The sequence below is a fragment of the Ailuropoda melanoleuca genome, chromosome 1 (genome assembly GCF_002007445.2).
Source record: "Ailuropoda melanoleuca isolate Jingjing chromosome 1, ASM200744v2, whole genome shotgun sequence".
Lineage (NCBI taxonomy): Eukaryota > Metazoa > Chordata > Mammalia > Carnivora > Ursidae > Ailuropoda > Ailuropoda melanoleuca.
Window position 1 is genome coordinate 143,263,995 of NC_048218.1, and position 25,361 is coordinate 143,289,355.

General features: G+C 37.4%; 1 protein-coding gene across 2 annotated transcripts in view; it reads left to right on the top strand.

Annotated features, from left to right (window-relative positions):
* Window positions 1–25,361, top strand: part of VPS50 (VPS50 subunit of EARP/GARPII complex) — a 131,077-nt gene that overhangs the window by 89,175 nt on the left and 16,541 nt on the right. For both annotated transcript variants that reach the window (XM_034667735.1, XM_002918239.4), the window contains exons 21-25: window positions 4,280–4,401; window positions 13,696–13,776; window positions 22,025–22,173; window positions 23,202–23,298; window positions 24,285–24,443. In XM_034667735.1, coding sequence (XP_034523626.1) covers window positions 4,280–4,401; window positions 13,696–13,776; window positions 22,025–22,173; window positions 23,202–23,298; window positions 24,285–24,443 — 608 coding nt within the window. The remainder of the gene's footprint in view (window positions 1–4,279; window positions 4,402–13,695; window positions 13,777–22,024; window positions 22,174–23,201; window positions 23,299–24,284; window positions 24,444–25,361) is intronic.

Genomic DNA, 25,361 nt, shown 5'->3' on the forward strand with positions numbered 1-25,361 from the left:
TCTGTACCCTGGTATTTACTCCTCTACGTAGAAGTGGGGCTCACCAGTTGAATTTCCCCCGGCCACCTCTCAGGTGGTGATGGCGTGTCTCTCTGCCCCCTGCTGATGAGCTCCAGGTTCCTCTTGAAGAACTGCAGTTCTCCTCCATGCTGTTCTTTGGGTGGTTTCCCTCTGTGACTTCTCCCCATGAGTGACACATGGTCCAGATTTTAGGGTAATAGTTTAAACAGTGCTTCCCTTGTGAAACCCCTCATCAGATTAGGTTTCTTTTACATAGCATCTATATTTCTCCCTTATTGCGTTCATCATAACCATAATTATTTTAAAATAACAGCAGTAGCTAAGATTTCTTGCTCCCTTGTTATTCGCTATGTAAACACTTTACATGCATTTTCTCATGAATTCTTCATAATACCCTTTTTAATGCACCAAATCATTAAAGCCCAGAGATAAATAACTTGCCTTAATGTCACACAGCTGCTAACTGGTAGAACCCAGATTGTGCCTAGAACCAGTAAGCTTTTTTCATGCTTCATAATCAGTAGAGGACATCAGGAAAGTTAATTCTTATACCTAGACAAAGTTCAGAGAGGTTACAGTATAGGTTGGAAGCAAGAATAAGAACTTCTCGCAGATGATCATTTGGGAAGAGATGCTTTTCTCAGTTATCTTAAGGCAGGAGGGAAGGGAAGCTTAGAAGACAAATTTACCAAAGCAAAACCATTTTGGTTTTAGGCTGACCCTTAACCTAAAAGTCAGTAGGTCATGAAGAATCATAAGATCAGACTCATGGAAAACCATAAGACCCACTCCCTCTGGCAATAAAAGCCACACAGCCTGGACATCCTTAAAATTGCTTCCTGTGGGTAATTCCATAACTTTAAGATATGGAAAAACTAACTGCCTGGTGTGAATGATAAGCCCAAAGTTAAAGAGTAAACCCCTCCCTACACCATTAGCTAACTTAAATAAAACTTATAAAACCCTTTATTAGAGGCAAAGGGGAGGTCCTCTTCCTCACCTGGGAGGAGAGACTGCTACCTTGTCTATGAAGTAGTTGCCTTCTTATTTCTATGCATAATAAATCCTTGTCCTTTCATCTGGATGGCTTGCTCCTGAATTCTTTCTTACATGAAGCCAAGAGCCCTCTTAGCAAGGGGCCGAGGCCCTCCCTTCTGGGGTGTCGGCCAGTCTGGCATCAATCTGGGTATTAAATAACCTTCCTCCATGTTCTTAAAGCACACCGTATGTCCACTCATCTCACCTCTCCTCTCTAGGGACTCTAGAAGGGAAGAAAGGGAAGGTGAAGTGCATCTGAATGAACCACAGGCTAACTTCAGAGCCATGCTTCTACATTTTTATTAAAGTAGTATTTTCACTGTAACACAGTGAATAGTAAAGAAAAGGTCGTGATGAAAAACAGCATTCTCCCACACCAGGTCCCCCTGCCACGAGCCTACCTGCGGGCAATTTCTTGGTCTATTTCTGCTTGCCTTTATTCTAGTTAAAATTTCCAGAAAAGGGTGATAAGAGGTACAAGTTTTGAATTCTTGTCAGTCTGAATATATCTGTATTTTCCCATTTCACTGAGTGACAATTTAGCTGTGTATAGAATTGTAGATTTAAGCGTTATTTTTCCTTAGAGCGTTGAAACCTCTAGTGTTCTGTTCATTTTACTGTAGATGAATTTCTTTTCTCTCTCTCCTTGGAAGCTTTTAGTATTTATTCCCTTGATGCTTCGGAATTCTCTGGTGATCTGTCTAGGTGTGAGTTATTTTTCATTAAGTGTGTTGGGTAGTTCATGACCCTTTCAGTCTGAAAGCTCTTGTGCTCCTCAGTTGTGACTACCACTACTATTTATTTGACGATTTCCACCTCCCCATTTTCTTTACCCTCTTTTTTCTTTGACTTCTTGTTGCTCAAATCTTTAGTCCCTTAGATTGGCCCCTTCCTGTCTCCCGTGTTTTTTCTCCATATTTTGTCTTTTTGCTGTACCTTCTAGAAGACTTCCTTTTTTTAACTTATTTTCTTTAATTTTTAATGTTAAAAATCACTTCTAAAGTCTTAAAGAGCCCTTCCATATTCTCTGTTTTTCCCTCCCATATTTTCCTGCTATAGGATTTTACATAATTATTATATTTGTTTAGCTTGAGTAGTTGCCACAGCATGCAAAGCCTAAAACCACGTACTCTGTTCCTTTACAAGAAAGGTTTGCCAACCCTTGGTTTAGAAATTTTTTGAGATTTCTCATTTTCTGTTGATCATACCTACTCACCTTTACCTCCTCATCCTTTTGTCTTCATACATACAGGCTTAATCCACTGTAAAATTCTTTTAATTCAGTAATTCTGAGGAGGTACATAAGCCTCCTGAGGCCTACCAAGGCCTACTGTGCCCTCTTGAGCTGGAAAGACAGAGTTCTTATTCTTTATATGTTTTAATATGTTGGCAGCCTGCTTATCAGTGGCTGCCTTCCTTATGTGACCATCTAAGGTGTGAGAACAGGGACTCTATCTAATTCCTTGTGTCTTAATGCAAAGCCAAGGACATAGTAAGCCCTCAAAAAGTCTTTGTTGAATATTAAATGAATAAATGAATATAAATATGTTTAAAAGTTTTTTTAGAGTGGTGGGTTTTATCTAGATTTTTTCTTTTGAATGCAACATTTAAAATAGCTTTTACCAATTAACTCATTTATATATTCTTAAGATTAATTATATGAACAATGGCTAATCTTATTATTAGTAATGGAGAGGAGCTTTGTGTTCTGGATATGTATCAACCCAGATATTTGCATTCTACCTCATTTTACTTATTATCTCTCCTTTTTCTTTTATAGGTTAAAATAATATAACATAGTGTTTTTCCTTTTTTTCCCCACAGTGTCACATTATTTTATGTGTAAATAGTTGCAGTTTAAAAACTGCATGTTTGTAGTTGATAAAATATCTGCATAGTGATCCAGAATGTTCTAGGAGCATAATTTTCAAATATTTCTCAATTGGCATTTTTAAAAATGTCTGTGTAAAATAATTATAAAAGATGATTCTGAAACAAAAGACTTGTAAATAAGAGTAAGAATAGAATCTGAGTTGAATGGTTTCTACTTTTGGTGTGTGTATTTCTCTTCCTGACTATCTGAGTATTATTTAGAAACGTTGCTCATGTAAATTAAGACGGCTGTACAGAGTTCTTAAGTAATAAAGAAATGGTTTCGATAGTAGACATTTCCATTAGAGTAAATTTGTCATTTTTTTCTACTGCAGTTAATGTGTTTCTCTTGAGTCATGGTGTCTTCAGTAGTACCAATTTAAAATTTGTAGCAGTTACATTACGTAGAGCGAGCACCTGAATTATTTGCTCATTTGGAAATTAGGCAAGTGGCCTGTTTTAACATCTTCTGCAGAAGAGCATTTTTTATGGATGTGCTCCTTTCTCTTTTATTTCCCATGAAACAGAAACACAATTAGGAATGTGTTATTATTTATTTGATTCAGTCCGTCTCCCGTGCACCCTTCAAATACATTAACAAGTTTATAAATGCAGAAATTTTGGTTTAAAAAAAATTTTTTTTTGGTAACTGTATCATATGTTTAGAGAAAAGAGAACGTAATATTGGCATCTCTCAAAGGAAGGAATGAAGAGGACATTTTCTTGGCACTTTGAGAGTCTTGAGCTCTTGAGCGATGTGGTGATAAAGAAATGTCCTAGGCCTCTGACACAAGACTTCACAGGGCTAGGATTCAGGGGAATAGGAAGTGCCTTCCATGTATCCTTTTTGTTCTTCCTTTTTTACTTTTGCTGTGTGTATATAAACTTATGGGGGGGAAAAAACCTGCTTTTTCTCAAGTACATTGTCTTTTGTTTCATTATACCTAAGCATTTTTGAGGAAATTATTTTAAATGGAATCTCCAAGAATGTGGAACTGTGTTGTGTGTTTGTGCAGTGTCGTTTGTAGAAGAATATAGATATTCCATGAATTTTTGACATGTAGTAAAATATAATGATATAAAAACATTTCTGTAGGTAGTATGTATGTCAGTGCCGTCCAGCAGTCCTTTCCAAGATGATGTACCTGTTTGGTACCTGTGCTGTCCAATATAGTAGCCACTAGCCACAAATGATTATTGAGTACTTGAAACACGGCTAGGGACTGAGGAATGTAATAGATCATTAAAAATATATATTTTGGTAAAGTGTTTTTTTCTTATTGTCTCTTTATAATAATAGACTAACATTTTAATTTTTTTCTAATTTTGATTTTTTTCTTCTTTTCAGGTAAATATATGCAGATGATGAACATTCTTAAACCAATTGCCTTTGATGTTATCCATTTCACGTCTCAGCTATTTGATTACTACTTGTATGCAATCTATACCTTTTTTGGTCGGAATGATTCAGTAAGTCACCTTTGGAGAGAAAGTCTTATTTCTTTCAAAATATATTTATTTTTAAAATATAAAGTTTTTCATTCTCTTGGTATAAAATACACAAATAATATTATTTTGAAAATGATCCATCAGAAATCTAACAAAATTTTTGCTGTCAGCTTTTTGTCTGCCTAATTACCTTATATATATTAATTTTAAGCTTTGAAATGATAAACATATTTTATGTTATTCAGATTTTTGGCAGAAAAAGTGCAGCATCTGTTTTTAACCTTGACATATTTTGGCAATGAAAAATGTGTGGGTTGCCTTGTTTAAATCTGGCCCGGTGTGTAATTACTACACAGTAAATGAGACATTTTAAATATTGGCTTACAAACCTTAGCAAGCACTACTACATTCAGAAAATAATGTCAAATACTTATTAAAATAATTGAAAACCTTTGAACTGAACCTTCTGGCTGCTACAGAATTGTTTCCTGTATCTCCTTTTTGTGTTTCCAAAGCTCTTACTGATTTTATCTTTTTCTACTACTAAAGAGAACAACACAATATTAGGTAACTTATCTGATATTTGGTAATTATTATGTGGCTCACCTAGGTATTTGATAGATTTCTGTGTAAAAGGATACTGTAGGGTCCTATGACTATATCATAATACTAAGTTTCATATGCTATATTATGTATCTTTTTAAAAACGTGAATTTTAATGGTAACTACAATTACATCAAAGACATGATCTTTTATTTAAAGATTTCATTTATTTATTTATGTATGTATTTATTTATTTGAGAGAGAGAGTGTGAGCAGGGGAAGGGGCAGGGACAAGTAGACTCCTGTGCTGAGCAGGGAGCATGACACAGGGCCCAGCCCAATGACCCTGAGATCATGTCCGGAGCCGAAACCAAGAGTCAGACACCTAACCGACTGAGCCCCCCAGGCTCCCCAAAGATATGATCTTTTAATAATAGGATCTGGATTTCCTGTTCTTAAGTCTCTATAGTATGCCTTAAAAAGAATACTAATAAAATCAGAGTGTTGCTACAGAATTTAGATTACTATAAAATATGTACTAATTCATTGCTCTGAACTTGGAAACTCGATAAATAAATATTAGAGAAGAAAGACATTCTAGAATTTTAGCTAATTGACAGAATCTTTTAAGTCTTCTAGATGAGCCTTACTCTCTCTTTTGAGCTGAGCCTCCAGACCAGCAGTGTCCAAGAAAAGTTTTGCAGTTGTTGAAATGCTCTAAATTTCCACTATTATGGTAGCCACTAGCCACATGTGACTGTTGACCACTCGCAATGTGATTAGTGTGACTGAGGAACAGAATTTTTAATTGTATCTAATTTTAGCTAATTTATCTCTAAATATAAATAGCCGCATGTGGCTGGTGAATATCATTTTGGATAGAACACTTGTGGACCACACTGTTGATAAGATGTGTTAAAATAGGGTCCTTTGGAAGCTTTTGGGAACTGATGCTTTTGGACATGACTTTCTAGCTGATTATATACTGGCACAGATGTGTTTACATACAGTGGAGTTCACTAGGACCTGAGAAAGTTAGCTAAGTATAGTTAGGTGTTTATTGTAAAATATGCTACATATTTTATTTAAAATATGCCATGTTTTAGAGAACACATTAACCTTATATTTTGTATTAAAAGCATTTTTAATCTTACCACTGTATTCATATAATTAGCTGTCAGTTATAAGCATTTCTGTCTTTAACCTGGGTGTCTACACATATGTGATATTAGAAACATTTTGTGTTATATGAACCAATACAATGTGCCTCTGCTTGAGGATGTGTGAATAAATATAGCACTTATTCTACCTCTTGTACTTTTTAAGAAAAACTTTTTCTATAGAGTATGCTTAGTAATACTAGCTTTTATCTACCATGTGAATATTGAAAATATACACATCTTCAAATAGAACAATTTACAATTCGGACCCTACTATTTTTGATTCTGCAAAACTGAAGGAAACACTATTTAAAGCAAAACAAAGACTGAATCTCTATAAAAAGGGGTTTTACAAATTTGTAAAAAGAACCACTCCGTCTTTCTACCCATATTTTGCTTTGCTTAATTCTTTTAAAGATTTATTTATTTATTTGAGAGAGAGAGCTCAAGTGGAGGCTGGGACAGAGGGAGAGGGAGAGAGAGAATCTCAGCAGACTCCCTGCTGAGCGTGAAGACCGATGCAGGGCTCCATCTCACACCCTGAGATCAGGAGCTGAGCCAGAATCAAGAGTCGGATGCTCAACTGACTGAGCCACCCAAGTGCCCCTTGCTTTGCTTAATTTTATGTATATTTAAAGTTTTGGGGGGTTTTGCCTTGCAAGATTATATTCTTAATTTGCTACTTTAATTTAAATTCCTTTTGGAACAAGACAATCTAAATAGCATAAATAAGCATATAAAAGTGTATAAGATTGAAATGGTAACTTTTAATTTGCTAAGAAAATACCTTCAAGTCCATTAGAAATCTGAGAAATTTTGATCTTCAGATACGTACATACAGGCATACATACATACATACTCCAAATTGCCCTGTTAGCTGTTGAACTTTAAGCGGTAGGAGGAGAGGAGTAGTTAGGTAATTGGTAGAATGGGAGGAATACGGTGGTATGTGATTGCTCCTGCTTTTCTTCCAGGGAAGAAAGACGCTTGTATGAGTGAGTTTAGATCGATGCTGCCTGTAGAAGAATAAGCATATGTTTCTCAGGGTTTCTAGAAAGTTATTGGCTGGGGAGCCATAGTGTATGCAGTAGGGTAAGGGATTCTTCGTGTTCATGCTAATTCCTTCAGAAGCTCTTGCTCTTCACTGAACTGTTTATAACCTACTACATCATGCTCTATGACATATCTAATCCGTTTGGCTCTATTATAATAATGTTACTTATAGTGTTGCTTTATTTTGCCTTGCCCCCAGCCTTCCATTATTCACCTCTTGAGTTATATTTTCTATGGTTCTTCCTGTTTATATTCTTTCATGAAGACCATTCTGTATCTTACCTTAACACAGTAGTAAGCACATAGTAGATTCTTAGGACACATATAGTGATGTCCTAATTATTTCTTATCCAAGTAAATCTGATAAGTGTTCTTACTTGAAAATAGTTTGTGAGCATCATTTAAAGTTACCTTCATTAATGAGATGGGATTTTTTTTTGGTTTTTGAGGTTTTTTTTAGAGAGAGTCTGTGATTCAGTTTTTAAACTTTTAAGAATGAATTAACTTCTGCTTCTGGCTATGAAGGACTAAGATTTTACTGGATAATAATACCTGAAGAAAATAATTATAAAACCTATTATACAAAAGGCAACTATCTGAAGATACCGGAGAGTGAACAAAGCATATAGATTCTGAGGGTGGTGGGGGCGCAGTTCATGCTAGTATGTTGGTTGGGGAAAGAGGAGCTATAAAAATAAATTCTGTCTCCATGGCCTCGTAGCCAGGATTAAATACAGTTCACACAGCACAAAGGTGGAGGCAAACATAAGAAAACTTTCAGTCTTTATGGATTGGGGAACCAGAAAAGTGAAACCAGGAAACTGGGAACACTGAAAAGAATAGGGGAAGTTCAGAAGAAAAAGAGGCAGAGAGGGGATCCCCAAAGTCTTTTACTCTCATATTTGATTAACCCATAACCTGTTTATATGAAACAGATTGACTGGAGCCAAAGAAAAAAAATATCTAAACAGAGAATGAAGCTGTTCCATAAGAGACAGTTTCCGAGAAAATTACATAGTGAAAACAAAGGAAACAGTGTCCAGTGGAGAAAAAGAACAAAATCCAAAATCTTCAGAATTAAAGTGACGATACAGTCGAACTTTACCCAACATACATAAAACCAAAAAAAGTGGAGTACATCCTTAAGTAAAAAAGAAAATCAATTTAGTTTAACCCCAAGATGTTGGAACTAAGGGGTAAGAATTTTAAATGGGCTATTATAAACATCTCAAATAAAGTAAGACAAAAGATGCTTTAAATGTATGAACATCTCAGTAGGAAAATAGGAAGTTCTAGTAGAAGCATTAATTTAAAAAAAAAGGGAAATCCTAGAACTGAAAAATAGAATTTCAGCAATTAACAAAAAATTTACTGAATGTACTTTACAACCAAATAGACATGGCAGAGGAAAGAATATGTGAACTTGAAGATAAATCAATAGAAATTATTCAAAATGAAGAATATAGAGAAAAAAGATTGGAAAACAAAATGATCAAAGCCTTAAGGACATGTTAAGTTATATCAAATGATCAAATATACATGTAATTGGAATACCAGATGGAGAAGAGAGAGAATGAGGTAGAAAAAAAAAATTTGAAGAAACTGGCCAAAAATTTGCAGATACAAGACACTAAATGAACAGCAAGCAGAGTAAGCACAAAGGAGCATACAGCATGATACCTAATGTTGAAACTGTTCCTGGAAAACTACAATAGACTTTTTACATAAAGGGACCAATGGTCTGATTCAGCTGACTCCTCATGCAAAACTGTAGAGGCTAGGAGAGAGTTAATACCTTTAAGGTACTGAAAGAAAAGAAAAGAATGTCAGTCCAGAATTTATATCTAGCAAAACACCATTCAAGAGTGAAGGTGAGGGGCACCTGGGTGGCTCAGTCAGTCAAGCGTCTGCCTTTGGCTTGGGTCATGATCCTGGGACCCTTGGATTGAGCCCCATGTTGGGCTTCCTGCTCAGCAGAGAGCCTGCTTCTCCCTCTTGCCCCTGCTTGTACTCTTGCGTGATCTCTCTCTCTCAAATCTTAAAAGAATGGTGAAATTAAGATATTTTTAGATAAAAAGAAAAAAAAACTTAGAGAACTTATCACCAACAGACATTAATACTGAAATGCTGAAGGAATTTTTTTTAGGCTGAAGGAAAATGATACCAGAAAACTTGGATCCTCAAGAAAGAATGAAGAGCATTGGTAATGGAAGCTACTTGGGGAAATACAAAAATTATTTTTTTCTTTTTCTGATTTCTGCATAAACCATATAGCTGTTTAAAAGTGAAATCATAACATTATTTTCTGGAGTTAATAATATATGTAAATGTATTACATATAACAACTATAACAAGATATGCACTTATAAGATGGCAAGGTTTCGATATATTATGTTAAACAGAACATTTTATTTATTTATTTTTATTATATTGTGTTAGTCACCATGCAGTACATCCCTAGTTTTCGATGTAAAGTTCCATGATTCATTACTTGCATATAACACCCAGTGCACCATACAATACATGCCCTCCTTAATACCCATCACCAGCCTATCCCATACCCCCATCCCCAGCCTATCCCATACCCCCATCCCCTCCCCTCTGAAGCCCTCAGTTTGTTTCCCAGAGTCCATAGTCTCTCATGGTTCATTCCTTCTTTTGTTTCCCGCCCCCTTTCTTCTTCCCCTTCTTCTCCTATCAATCTTCCTACTTCTTTTGTTCCATAAATGAGTGAAACCATATGATAATTGTCTTTTTCTGCTTGACTTATTTCGCTTAGCATTATCTCCTCCAGTCCCATCCATGTTGCAGCAAATGTTGAGAAATCGTTCTTTTTAATGGTTGAGTAATATTCCATTGTATATATGGACCACAGCTTCTTAAATCCAGTCATCTGTTGAAGGGCATCTTGGCTTCTTCCACGATTTAGCTATTGTGGACAATGCTGCTATGAACATTGGGGTGTATATGGCCCTTCTCTTCACTACATCTAAACAACATTTTAAACAGCAAATGGGTTGTGAAATATCAAGAATGTATATTGTAATTTGTAGGACAATGAAAAATAATATTGAAGACTTTAGCTCTTTTGCCAATAGGAAAATTAAATTAGAATTCTAAAATACAATATTCATATAATCAGAAAAGGCAAGAAAAGAGGAACCAAGGAACAAAAAAAAGATTACCTATAATGAATGGTAGCTTTAAATCCAGCCAACAATCACATTAAGTGTTAATGGACTAAACACAAATTAGAAGGCAGAGATTGTCAGAATGATTACAACAACAAAAGCACACTTTAAATATAAAAAAACACACATAGGTTGAAAGCAAATGTATTGAAAAGATATGCCACGCAAATGGTAAGTGTTTGCTTTCTTCAGAAAGCTGCAGTAGTTGGGGCACCTGGGTAGCTCAGTTAGTTAAGAGTCTGCCTTTGGCTCGGGGTGGGGGGGGGACCGGTCCCGGGATGAAGCCCCACATCGGACTCCCTGCTCAGTGGGGTCTCCCCTTGACCCGCTCCCTCTGCCCCTCCTCCTGCGCATGTGAGCGCGTGCTCTCTCTCTCTCACTCTTTCCCTCCCTCTCTCTCTCAAATAAAATCTTAAAAAAAAAAAAAGTTGCAGTAGCTATGTTAATATCAGATAAAATAAATTTGAAACACAGAATCCCTCAGAGATAGAGGGATTCATAATAATTTAAGGGTCAATTCAGTTGGAAGGAATAGCAAGCATAAATGTATATGTGACTCCTTAACAGAGCTTCAAAATACATAAGACAGTGATTGACAGGATTCAAGAGAAAAAAGAAATTCCATTATAGCTGGAGATTTTAAAACCATACAGTAACTAATAGAACAAGTATATAGAAAATCAGCGAATACATAGAAGATTTGAACAACAGTTTCAACCACCTTCAGTTAATTGATGTTTATGGGACAACACACCCGACAGTGGCAGTATATACATTCTTTTCAAGTGCACAAGGTATGCCATATTCTGGACAGACCATATTCTGTGGGCCGTTAAGTATGTTCTAGTGAATTTCAGTGATTAAAATCATACAGAATATGTTCTCTGATGACAATGTAATTGAATTAGAATCCAATAACTAGGAAAAATCTAAGTGGAAATTAACACACTTCTAAATAAAGATTGGTTTAAAGAAGAAATCATAAGAGAAATTAGAAAATATTTTAAAGTGAATAATAATGAAAACTTTCCACAATTGTGGAATGCAGCTAAATTAGTACTTAAAGGGAAGTATCAAGCTTTAAATGCTTGTAGTAGAAAAGAAGAAAGTCTCAAGTTAATGGTAAGCTTCCTCCTTAAGAAACTAGAAAAAAGTGTAAATTACGTGCTGTGTTTCTTAAAAGGGCACCAAACCTATTATGAGGACCCCACTCTCATGACCTCATCTAAACCTGATTACCTCCTAAAGGCCCCATCTCCAGATAACATCTCATTGGCGGTTAGGGCTTCAACATACGAAATTTGAGGGGACAACAAACATTCAGTCCATAAATGGAATAACTAGAATTTACATACATTGCTTATGGAAATGCAGATTGATACAGCCACTGGAAAACAGTATGGCCTTATAAACTTTAAACTATGCCTATTATATGAACCAGAAATTCCACTTTTAGGTATTTACCCAAAAGAACAGAAAATGTATGTCTTCTCAAGGACATATACACATATATATAAATGTTCATAGTGACATTATTCAAGTAGCCTAAAACTGGAACCCAAATGTTCATCAACTAATGAGTAAGTAAGCAGATTGTGATATATCCATGTTATAGAATACTATTAATCAATAAAAGAGCATGAATTACTAATAGGCTTACAACATGGATGAATCTCAAAAGCATGTTAAATACAAGAAAGAAGTCAAACACAAAAGACTATACATATATGAGTCCGTTTATATGAAATTTTAGAAAAGACAGAACTGCAGAGACAGATCAGGGATTAAGGATGCAGGGAGGAATCCATGCAAAGGGCATAAGGACATTTTTAAAGGTGAGGGAAATTCTACATCTTGATTGTGGTACTGGTCATCGGACTGTATACAGTTACCAGTATTTATCAAACTGTATACTTGTAATGGCTGCATTTAAATGTACAAAAATAAGACCCTGGTGAAAAAAGGGAAAATGAAGTAATACAGTTTATAAAACCTAATGAAAGTAAAATGTATTTAAAATTACCATATCAAATGAGTTCATGTTTTACTACACCATGCCATCACACAACTGCTTTAGCTTGAGGCTTTCCGTCACATGATGTGTAAGTAATTCCTTGTCCTCATCTTTGTCTCAGATAGGGAAGGATGAGGAACAGTAAATGTGTGCGCATGCCACGTATACATATCCATATATATATAGAACTTTCTGTGAATGAATTACTGAGACAATATATTTTATAGTTTACTGTTAACACGTTTAATTTTTTTGGCTCATTTAGAACATTTTAACATTTTTTCAGATGTCTGTATCTATGATTACCTCTAAATTAAATTTCTATTTATCAATTGAATCATCACCAACGAAGGGCCAACTGGCTTTTCACGTCTTTTTTTTTTTTTTTTTTTAAGATTGTATTTATTTGAGAGTGAGAGAGAGAGACAGCGCACAAGCGCACGGACAGAGAGAGGGACAAGCAGACTCCGCACTGAGTTCAGAGCCCAGTGTCAGGCTCTGGATCTCATGACTCTGAGATCACCACCTGAGCTGAAACCAAGAGTCTGATGCTTAACCCACTGCGCCTCCCAGGCACCCCAGCTTTTTTTGTTTTAACAGTTGAGTGTCCCTTCTCATTTATTTCTTGCGCGAGGATGTTTACAAGTGCTTTGGCTCTGATGTAGTAAAGCGAATTCTATACTGTGAAATGTTTACTGAGCCTAGTAAATTTTTTTTCTTAATTTTTGGACAAGGACTTGGGATATCTGTAATTTGTGTTAGAAAATTTAAAACAGGGCCCCTGGGTGGCTCATTCAGTTATGCGCCTGCCCTTGGCTCAGGTCATGATCTCAGGGTCCTGGGATCGAGACCCACATCGGGCTCCTTTTTCAGAGGGGAGCCTGCTTCTCCCTCTGCCTTTGCTGCTCCCCCTGCTTATGCTCCTTCTCTCTATCTCTCTGCGTGTCAAATAAATAAATCTTAAAAAAAAAAATTTAAAACAGTCTACGTTATGCTTCTATATAAATACGACACAGTGCACTATCTTTAAGTATCTGAAATCATAAGTTTTAGAACTAAAAATAATAACTTGTGGGAAAGAAATACTGGTGAACTCTCTCCTGATAAATTTATTAGGTTGACAGATGCTAGTGTGACCTGTAAATGCAAATGTGTAAGTAGTTCTCTTGTTCCCTTAAGGGCTCAGGTTTGACTAATAAGCTTGATGTTTTGAAGTTTTTAAATACAGTTTGGAGACCCTTTGAAGGCTAAGTATCTGAGTGAACACTCATCAGATTCTTAACTTTGGTTAATTTGAAGTTATAATGTATGAAAGATTATCTCCAAAGTGATGTAGCATAACTTTCTTTTTCAGCTGGAATCAACAGGACTAGGCCTTAGTAGTAGTAGACTAAGAACAACTCTTAACAGAATTCAAGAGAGCCTTATTGATTTGGTAAGTAACCAACTGGAATTAATTCTTCTGGGTTAAGAAAATAAAAAGTAGCCATCTAATCAACTACATGTAAATGTATGTCTGTGTATATATTGTGTGCCTCAGTCCTCGGTATTACACTATGTTCTTGTAAGGACGTAAGTAGGGGTTTCTTACCATTTGATTGGAGAGAAAAAACTGGTATCATGGAAGAGTATGATGTTGGCTATACATCCAGTACAAGTTCAAGGGGAGGAAAGGTTTATGTGGAAACGTGATTTCAGAGAATGACTAAAGGAAGAAGTGAGATTTGTGCTAGTCTTTGAAGAACAGGCATGGGGTTAGTGGGAAAAGGAGAAAGATCGGCTTTCAAATGAAGGTTCAGAAGCTGAGAAAGGGCCTTGAGGTGGGAGCAGGCCTGGCCCAAAGTTTGGCCATCTTTGTGATTGGGACACTGGAATATACTGAGGAGTCGGGTTGCAGAGTGTTTAGGACCACTTTATAAATGGCCTTGAAATTCAGGCAAGAGGTTTGGGTTAGTTCACTATGCAGTAGGGGCTCCGGATTCTTGACTGTTGAGTCACATAATGTAATATATATTTTGAGAAAATAGGTTAGGCAGCAAAACAGGGCTGAGCCTTTGTAGTGCTTAAGCCAACATAGGCATCGAAAGTAACAAAGTGTTTTTCTTGTGAAGGGTCACTGTAGCCAGAGATTGTTGTTCAGCACGTTCCTCTGCATCGACATTAACCCCAGGATCCTCTGGTCTTTCCTCACCTACCTAAACAAGCAGTTGTTTCCCTCTTTTCTCTTAAGGTCTATTATTATGTACATACTTCTGCTATTGAAGTTTTAATAAACCAATGTAATTATTCTTCTAAGAAATACTAATTGAAATCATATTTGCTGGGTGTGGTAGTAGTGTTGGACATTCATCAGTGCACAGAAGAGGTAATTCCTGTCTTGGAACTTATATTTTATTGCGGCAGAGAGACAGATAAACAAATATGTAATATAGTGTCAGATACTGGGAAGCGCTAAGAAGAAAATGAAGCAGAGTGAGAAAACAGTGGTCTTTGAGCAGAGATGTGAGTAAAATGAGAGAGGCGTGTGTTCATATCTCGAGTGAGCACTCTTTACACAGAGGAAATCGCCTGTATGCATCTCATCCATCTCCCTTATAATTTGAAGATCTTTCTGCCCAACACATATATGTGTATATTTTCATAGCACTTACCTCAGCAAACTGCATTTCTTTAGTAAATGTTCGTAGAATAAATGAATAAACTCCAATCCATGAGTTTTCTTATCTTCTGGCTTAACCTGGCTTGTTTTCTTGGCTTTGCTATCCATTTAGTTCTGATCTTCACGTTCAGAGTCAAGCCTCCTTGTTTGACCCAGTCACTTATTTATTATTTTTTTGTCTTTGTTTTGTAAAATCCATTGACTTTCAACTCCGTAAGAAATTATCCATGTTTCTGTTTTGCTTCTCCTTGACCATCATATCTTGTTTTCCGGATCTTAGTCCACAGCTTGAGTTCTTCTTGTTTCTGGCTGAAAGCCTTGAAATTGATGGACTGAATGGTCATATTCAGAAAGTCCAGAGTGGGGTGTAGTTACCTCTAGAACTCATTACTGTTAACCTAGTCTGGCCTTCATGACAGTTGTGGCAGTGGATTCCTTAATAATAATAATAATAATAATAATAATAATAATAATAATAATACAGTAAAAAATATTGATAGGTCAGAATTTACCACTAGAATCATTCAATCTGATGTCTCTGTCATCTCTGCTGGTTACTAGCTCATGATCGTCAAACTGCAGTTCCCAATTTGACCCTTAAGGCATGGATTTGATGCTTCAGATTTTGCCATATAGTGTGTAATGAAGTATCATGATTGACTACACAGTGGGACCAAACTAGCTGTTCAAAACAGCTGCCACCCATCAATGGATAACAATGTGTCTGTCATACCTGTCTGACAAGTTCTGTGTTCCTTCCGTTAAGTTTTTCCCAGAGCTAGTAGTCAGATTTAGAAACAGGTTTTTAAAAACCCCTCCCCAATAAATGGATAGATAGATATGCCTGCTTTTTTTACTTTGGCACCTGGTCTTTTAAAGATATCTTTCTTTAAGTCCTTATCGTTACCCTCTCTTAAAGCAAACTGCACCTCAGATCAGAAGGCTGTGAGAGCAGTCGTTCCTTCTTTTTGACAGGGTCTCCCCAGAGTCCTTACTCCTCCTACAGCAATACAGAAGTTTTTCTTGAATTTTCTGTTGGTTTCCACTGTTACATGTTAAATTATTACTCATACTGATAAGCATTGGTTTATTATTTTAGAAAATATATTTGTCATTTGCTAGACCTTGATCTCAGGTTCTTGTAAGCTGGTATATTAATTTTTCTTCACTTCATTAATTTGCATCTGCATTGGCAGAAAACATTAATTGGTTTCTTGCTATTCAATACAGTCTTTGGCTATTAAAGTAATTTATAGCCTAATCAATCTGGAATCACTAGATGAAAGTTGTACTTTCTCCTATATTTCCCCTATGTGTTGCTTAAAAGTTTAATAAGCACATTTCTGGTAATTTCATTTTCTTTGTATATATCTTCTAAGTTTTGCTTCTCATTAGCTGTAAAAGGCATCATGGAATCATTATGGTCTTAAAAATGCCACCTGAAATTGTTTTATCATATCTATTCAATGTAAATAAGAAAATTTGACACATCAAATAAAAGTTCAAGAAAAGGAGTCTACTAGGGGAAAAAAGAAAGGGAAGCTGGTATAGGTCACAATGGTACCAGCACTGTGAATTTTTAGTTATATACTTGGTGATGCTAAATTGTTTGCTTTAAGATCTTTGACTAATTTGAAATCTTTGACAATAAAAATATATTTTAAATTGGTGTGGAAAAGTCCATAAAAATGACTTCTCTTTGTAGTAGTAAATTATTAGTGGCAGAAGAGGTTAAACATTGTGACTTTCACTGTGAAACTAAAGATTTTGATTAAGGTTTTATTTCTCAAAGTCTTCAAAGGGTTTTATATCTGTTTCTGATTGTGCTGGTGTAATCTGAAACCCTGATCCAGTTTAGGAGATTTTCCATTGAACTGCGAAACAAGCACATACCATTTATTTATATCAGCTTGAGATTTTTGTGACTCTCTTGCTCTCTTCAAGCATATTTCCCTAAATGTAAACACAGAACTTTAGCCTGTAAGCAGATAATTACCATAATTTAGTGCCCAAAATGTCAGTGTTAACTAGGAACAAAGAATGGCATCCTAATGCAAATCCTTTGAAGTGGGGGCAACAATTTCAATGATCACTGCAGGAATGTTTTTGTGAAAGAGCTCTGTGAGTAAAGGGAGTTCAGCACATTTGAATGGCAGGTAGGTAAGAAGGAGGTGAGGAGGTAAGGATGGAGTAGGTGAGTGCTTGCGGACTTTCCCCTCATACCCATTCATTTCTCTCACGCTACAAATGTAACTTCTCCTTGCCTTCTGTCACCTTCTAGCACCACCTCCCTCCGCTGCTCTCCTAAATTAGCTAGTTAATATCTGCATTCACAGAAACTTTTAGTTTTCAAAGATATTTTTATTTTATATATATATGTGTATGTGTGTGTGTGTGTGTGTGTATATATATATACACATATACATATAGTGATATATAGTCATAAAAGAATGAAATTCAAAAGTAATCTGCTAGTATCAGTGTGTGGTATTCATGGTTATCCTGGAGCTATTTTGAGTTTGAGATTGTGCAATATTGGCAGAAAGTTCATGTCAATTTTTGTCAGTTCAAAATATTTTAAAAGAGGGTGTGTTTGGGACACCTGGGTGGCGCAGTCAGTTATGCGGCTGCCTTCAGCTCAGGTCACTATTCCGGAGTTCTGGGTTCTGCCTCAGACTCCCTGCTCAGTGGGGGAGTCTGCTTCTCCCTCCTCCTTTCCCCCTCCCCACCACTCATGCTCTCTCTCTCTCACGCGCTGTCTCTCTAATAAATAAAATCTTTAAAAAAAAAAAGGGAGAGTGTGTTTGATGCTTAGAATATACTTGTGGAGTGTAATTCTCCAAGTTTCTACTCATAAAATCAAAGAAGGAAACTAATCTGTGTTCATTTAACCTACAGTTTTTATACATTCTGAGTAGCTGTCAACTTCCGATCCAGCCTCTTTCCAATAGGAAACTCATAACCCTCCCTGCCTTATACTTCTGCGTGATAGAAAGTGCTTTATTGTGATGCAGCCAAATCTACCTCTCTGGAATTGTTTTCTGTTATTCCTGTTTTTACTCCATTGGGGTCACTTTGGCTAGCTTAGCCATCTTGCCAAGTTATCTCTTCCTAATTCCTTTATTAGCTTTTTTTTGTTTCACGGTTTCAGTTCTCTTCCTCACCATCCTTTGACTTGCTGTGAGATGGATATTCACAAGGAAAAAATACAGAGAATTAGAGGAGGTATTAGAAGGATAGTACTTGAAGTAGATGGGAGGCAAAGAGCTATGTGAGGAGAGTATAAGACTCATGGGGCGCCTGGGTGGCTCAGTCGATTAAGTGTCTGCCTTCGGCTCGGTCGAGATCTCAGAGTCCTAGGATCAAGCCCCGCATCAGGCTCCCTGCTCAGTGGGGAGCTTGCTTCTTCTCCCTCTGCCACTCCTGCTTGTGCTCTCTGGTTCTATTTCTCTGTCAAATAAATAAATAATATCTTAAAAAAAAAAAAAGACTCAAGGAATACACAACAGTTGGATAGCTGTCTCTATTATTAATTCATTCAACAAACACTGAGTGCCAAGGGACTTTGTAGAAGACCAGTGGGTGGTCTTTCTGGTAGAAGAGGCAGATAAGAAATAATGAATATCCAATTTAATGTCAGATTGCATCAGATTACAAAGCACTAGGAAAGGATAGAAAGAGGGGGAAAGGGGTATGATTTTGTTTAGGTGATCGCACGTGGCCTGTCTGGAAAGGTAACACTGAAGTAGGTCCCTGAAGGAAGAAGTAGAGGAGTGAGCCACCTGGATGAGAATTCATTTATTTAACAACATGTATTTAGTGCCTGTTTTTTGAACACTTCATATATGATGCTGGAGGATACAGTTTTGGTGGAGAGAGAGCAATCTGACAAAACTCCCTACTCAAGTTCAACTTGCTTGCTAGTAGAGAGGGAATATTTTGGGGAAAATGTCTCAGGTGGAGGGAACAGGGCATGCAAAGGCCCTGAGATGGGACCATGCTTGACCTCCTCTGGGAACCGTACAGAAGTGAGTATAATTACAATGAAACAAGTAGGAGGGTTGGTGATAAACCAAAGAGATAGCCAGAGCCTACATCATGTAAGGCCTTTGGATTTTACTTTAAGGAAGACAGGAGCTGTTGGAAGAGCTTTAGCAGAAGAGTTGACATGATCTGATTAATGAGGTAAAAGAGAATTATTTTCACTATAGTGTATCATAGTTAAGGAGAGAGGTAAGGTGGCTTATACCAGTTGTAGTGAAAGAAGTAGTGAGACATGGTCAGATTCTGGATCTGTTTTGAAGGTAGACCCATCCAGATTTGTTTATGGGTTATAAGTGGGGTATGACCCTGAGAGGAGTCAATGATGACACCTAACTTCTGGAGAATGGAGGTACCATTACTGGAGATGGATAAGACTTTTAGGAAGTACACATTTGAGTTCAGCTTTTAGATATGTTAAATACACTAAAGATAGGAGAGATGTCAGGGCTAGCATGTAAATTTTGAGCTCTTGGCGTATGGATAATATTTAAAATGAGGGATGAAGTCATCTAGGGAGTAGAATTTGAGAGAAGTCTGAGGACTGAGCTCCAGGACACCCCAGTGTTTAAATGTCAGGGAGATGAGGACAGACTAGCAAAGGAAGGTGAGAAGTGGCCGGTGGCGTAGGAGAAAAACCAGGAGGGTATGGTACCCTGGAAACTAAGTGAAGAAAGTGTTTCAGGATTAGCCAGTGTAGGATGCTATAGTAGTTTAAATGAAATAGGTATTCAGAATTGACTATTGGATTTGGCCATAGGGCATCATTGGGGACCTTGATAACTGTTTCTTTGGAATAGGGCAGACAAAAGCCTGATTGAAATGGGCTTGAAAGAGAGTAAGAGGAGAGGAAGTAAAGACTCTCTTATCATCTCCATCAATTAAACTATTTGAGGGCCTGCTAATGCCAGGAGGCATGCCAAGGTCTTGAGATACAAAGATGATGAAATTGGTCCCAATGTACCCAAGAACTCACAGTGAGGTGGAGGGGTCAAGAAACCACAACTGACAAAGTGCACTTTATGCCATATACAGACATAGGTACATGTGCAGGTAACATTAACACAGGTAAGATACTGGGTGCCCACATGGCTCAGTTGGTTAAGCGTCTGCCATCAGCTCAGGTCATGATCTCAGGGGTCCTGGGATCGAGCCCCACATCAGGCTTCTTGCTCAGCAGGGAGCCTGCTTCTCCCTCTCCTTCTGCCTGTTGCTCCCCCTGCTTGTGTTCTCTCTCTCTCTCTCTTTCTCTCCGTGTCAAATAAATAAATCTTTTTAAAAAAACACAAGTAGGATACTAATTCTTGGGAGACTGAGAAAGTAATAGAAAGGAGGTAAATATGACCTCAGACTTAAAAGATGAGGAGGACAGAGCTAGGCAGACAAGGAGCAGAGAGCTGGTAAGAGAAGATTGTCGGTAAGACAGGTATAACAAGTAGTCCAATGCGGCTAGACCTAGGGGCATTGAAGATTACTTGGAAATGAAGCTGGCAAGGAAGCTGGTATCGCTGTAAAGGAGTAATATCATGGTGAAGAGTTTAGGCTTTTGTCTGTAGGGAGTGGATAGTTAATTGAGACGTTCAAACTCTGGAGTGGTGTGATCAGTCTCCATTTTAGAAAGATCACTTGGGTATTCTAGAAAAATCAGCCAGTGAACTGTATGCAAAGTAAAGTAGAAATAGGAGAAGCCAGAAGGAGAGGTCTCTATTTGGGGACTCTCAGTCCAGGTAAGAATGCTGTGGGGCCTTGGTCCTGATGAAGCAGTGACGGAAAGAAGCAAAGGAGAGGTGTGTGCTTAGGCATGATGGAGGGGGGAAGGAAAGGGGAGGCACGAATGATTCCAGGGTTCCTCATTTGGACAATCTGGTAGCTGGTGATTACAGAACCACCAGCATTGAATGAAATAGCGCAGGCAGCCATACCAAACATTATGTAATTTTGTGACTTTGTGTGTGTGTGTGCAGTAGAGGGGTGATTATTTTCCTTTTTAGTAGAAGGAAATAAATAATGGAGCAGTGACATTGATTAACTCGCATAGTTTCCTTATCCTGATTCTCCCTTAGAGAAAGCATAGTTGTTCCCAAAATAACTTTTAAATGCTAATTGAGTAATTAGAGATTGAAGAGAAACAATATCTTTTGTAGAAGATAAGATATAAAAAAGAACTAAAGAAGAATACAACCATTTTCTCACTTGGAAGGTTTTATAATGTTTTAGTTCCATTTTGCTAAATTTGTAAGCCTATTATGCTCCCAGAGTCCTGTGTATTTGATGTCTCTTTCATTCATAAGGCAAGTGTTGGAGATTTGTGACTATGTAAAGGATTTAAGAAGTAATCTAGATTTATATTTTGTACACTTTTAGATTTGTTTGTGTCCAATTTTTGTGCCATAATTTTCTTGGAGGATCTTTTAAAGCTCAATACACTCTGCTCTCCGGGCATCCCTTTCTTTTATTCCTGTTAACCATCTTCCTTGTCATCAGTAACATGACCCCAGACATCTACCAATACAGTTAGCTTAGTTTCACTTTATAAGTGCATTCTAGTCCTGCCTTCTTGAGATTATACCAAAGTTATCTCTATTAAGGTGTGGATGTGAAATGGTTAACCGCACCATAATTTTGGAATGTGCCAGCTCAGTCCTCCAGAGGCAGTCTCTCTCTTCTCATTTACAGGTTCTTGAAGGGCATCTCACTGTTGTCTCTATGAAATATCTGCCAGTTCATAAAGATTGCTTGTGTTGGCTGATGTTAGGTCATGCACAGATAATAGCATATTGAGTTGGATCATTTTCACTTAGTATAAAAGGGAAATTTCCAGTAGTTAGAAAATGTAAGAGAAGGAAAAGAAAGTATAGAAACTAAATGTAATTAATACATATGCCTACGAGTATTGTGATTACAGGTCCAGTTTTGTAAAACCACATGGTTTATTGCTATTAGATTTGATTTCAGGCCCTGTGTACATGTGTTGTATTTTCAGGAAGTTTCAGCTGATCCTACCGCCACCCTCACAGCAGCAGAAGAGAGAAAGGAGAAGGTACCAAGCCCGCACCTCAGTCACCTAGTGGTTTTGACATCTGGGGATACATTATATGGGCTGGCAGAAAGAGTGGTAGCCACAGAATCCTTGTAAGTTGTTAAAAACCGTTGCTTTGCCTTTAAGTATTGAAGGAAAGTTATAAAAGTAAGCATTGTATACTTAGATTTCTAGCTGTATCGTTCTCCTACTTCTGTCACTTACATATTTCTGACAAGTTTATCCTCAAATAGATTACCAATTGATTTTTAAAACTGCTTGGTTGGTTTTCAGTTACATAAATGGAAGAAGGGAAATCTTTTAGGTTTCAGTCTTTAGCAACATGATCCTTGTTTTAAAGTAAAACTTTTAAAAAGACCACATTATAGCATACTTTGTATTTTCCTATGAAATTGTGATTCTTGAGAAACTAGTTACAATGTCAGTTTAGTGTTAAATATAGTCAGCCCTTGACATCAGCAGGAATGCTTCCTAACCTTTATAAATCCCCCAGTTTTTCATACACCTATAGCACATGACTTCTTGCATAAAATGTAGTCCAGTGTAAGTTAAGAGTTTTTGTGTACTCAACAGAAAATAGAGAACAACAGGGCAGCTGCTGGCAATCCTCCGGGGAGATGGCTGCACTCCCGCACACCAGCCTCCTGACCTGAAGGTCACGTGTATGTCTCAGCCAAGTTACAGTTGGCTGTGTGAGGTTCCTTATGAGAAATGCCAGCCAGATGTTAAATCTGGGGAATTCAGCTATCTGTTCTGTATAATGAAATAGGATCCTTACAGGCAATCCTTTCCAAAAAAACGGTTCCATTTTTTTCTTTGGTCTTTTCTATGATCTGTGCTCCCATGTCACACGTGGAGCAGCGTAGTTCTACACCTTGTGCTTTCCAGAGCCCTTTATTTGAGGTCTCCTTCTTCCAGCTCTGCTCACATTCTGTGATAAGCTCAGCAGTAACTTTTGGATAGGCAGTAAATAAGCTAATACAAGGTAGTTCACTCAAGCGGAAAAGAATTTTAATGGTCGAACTTTTGCTTAGAGATCTTAAAGATGACTTATACAAAAGTATGGACAGACAGCGGATCCTGCACTCTGCTTTCACGGTGGGTTCTTTATTTCCTTTAGGGTATTCTTGGCTGAACAGTTTGAGTTCCTTCAGCCCCATCTGGATGCCGTGATGCCTGCCGTCAAAAAGCCCTTTCTTCAGCAGTTTTATTCTCAGGTCAGAGAAACTCTTGGATGTCATTTCAACTGTGAGCACATTATTTGGGGTTTTTTAGCTAGTGGCCAGTCTCCAAATTCCAGGAGAGCAATTAGCATACGTTTATTCACTCATGAATTCCTGTATTAAGTAAATACTTACTGAGCACCTCCTCTACCTTTTAGTCTGATGCCCATTACAACTGTATTTCCAATGAAGTATGATAAGGGGAAAGAAACAGCAGCAGGGAATTTAACCTTGGCTGGAGGAGGAAAGGACATGTCATCAGGAGCAGGTTGTCTAGAAAGGCTGTCTGGGGGAAGGATGTTTAAACCTTCTGGGGCAGCTGGCTACGGTTGGGAGTGTATTGCAAACTGAGGGAATGACTTACATGAAGATGAAGCGGCGAGAGAGAGCATGGCGTGTGTCAGCAGCTGAGGAAAACTCAAATTGTCAGAGCTAGTGGTGAGGAAGATGGCTGGTGGAAGCAGGGGCCACATGGTACGCAGTGCACTCAGCCAAGAGGAGGGCTCTATTTCGAGGGTATGGGGAAGGGACTGGAGGATTTGAAACAGGTAAGTGGCATGGTCAGTGTGTGTTTTAGAAAGAGTAGTTGGCAGCAGTAGATGGCAGGCCTCCAGGCAGGGAGACCAGCTTGAAGCTGTTACAGGTGTACATTTGAGAGATGATGAAATCTTGAGATGGGGCAGTTGGTGTAGAAATGGAGAGAAGTGAAAAAACATGAGAAATATTTGCTCGTCTCCATGAAAATCTCTGGTTCTTTTATTGTCATGGTACCGGTGGACTCAAGTTGACTGTATGTTTCAAAATTCTGTTTTGAATAAGTCCTTTGGCAGTGAACTAAAATGTTTTCATAATTTAAATCTCCAGATATATATGTTTTATTTTTAGATGTGATGTATACTAGAAAAAGGCACAAAATATTTTTTTATAAATTTGATAGTTTTAGAAAATATTTGTTTTCCTTTCTGTGAAATGTATTTCAGACAGTCTCAACTGCCAGTGAACTACGCAAACCAATTTATTGGATTGTAGCCGGTAAAGCTATTGATTATGAACAGATGCTGCTCCTAATGGCTAATGTGAAGTGGGACGTAAAAGAAATTATGTCACAGCACAACATCTATGTAGATGCACTGCTAAAGGCAAGTACGCGGAAACACCTTTGTTAAAGAGGAGTCTACCAGGAGAACTAGTCCTGTCATTGCACTTGCTCTAGAGTAGTGAGACTATAGTTATGACCACATTTCTAGCATCATGATATTAAAGCGCCTGAATTGGAATAGACTTGTTTTTTCAAATTTTGTGTTCTTTTAGACCCAAGAATTCTTCGTAGATTTTTTGTTTTTGCTCACTAATTTCCCATCTTGAATTAGAGTTTGATTGGCATGTCTTGGCTGACTTTCATATTAAGTAATTTCAATAACCATGACTGTGGTGACAAAGGAGATATTTCTATTTAATTAGAAGATATTTCTATAGTTGTGTAGATTTATTAGCAAGAGACCAGGCCCCTGATTATTCTATGTTGTTGTTCTTTTCCAGAAGTCACATTACTTTTCCAGTGTGTCATGCAAATACCTTTGCGTTTAAAACTTACATTGAAAAGTTTTCTGGAAAGAACTGTACATTTTTTGTCATTATGCATCAAGAGATATTTGTAGATCACCTACATGTGCCACACACTGATCTAGGTGCTGACAACATAGTTGTGAGTTAAGGAACTTACATGCCCTCAGGGAATTTACATGCCAGTACGGTGATAGCAGTAGACATAAGTTATGATAAAATATGTCAGATAATGAATAGCCCTGTGAAAAAGTAAATAAGCAGCAGAAGAGGGATAGAGAGTGTCAGAGTGTGAGTTGGGGGCAATATTGTTTATTTACGTGTGGTCAGAGAAAGATCCTGGTAAAGTGAGAGTTGGGGAGAGGCCCGAAGGAAGCAAGGAGATGAGCCATGTGGATGTCTGAGGTGAGGAAAGGGCATCTGAGGAGATGAAAACCGCTTTCAGAAAAGCCTTGTTTTTCGTATTTGTCAGTGAAGGGAAAATTGGCCCTTCT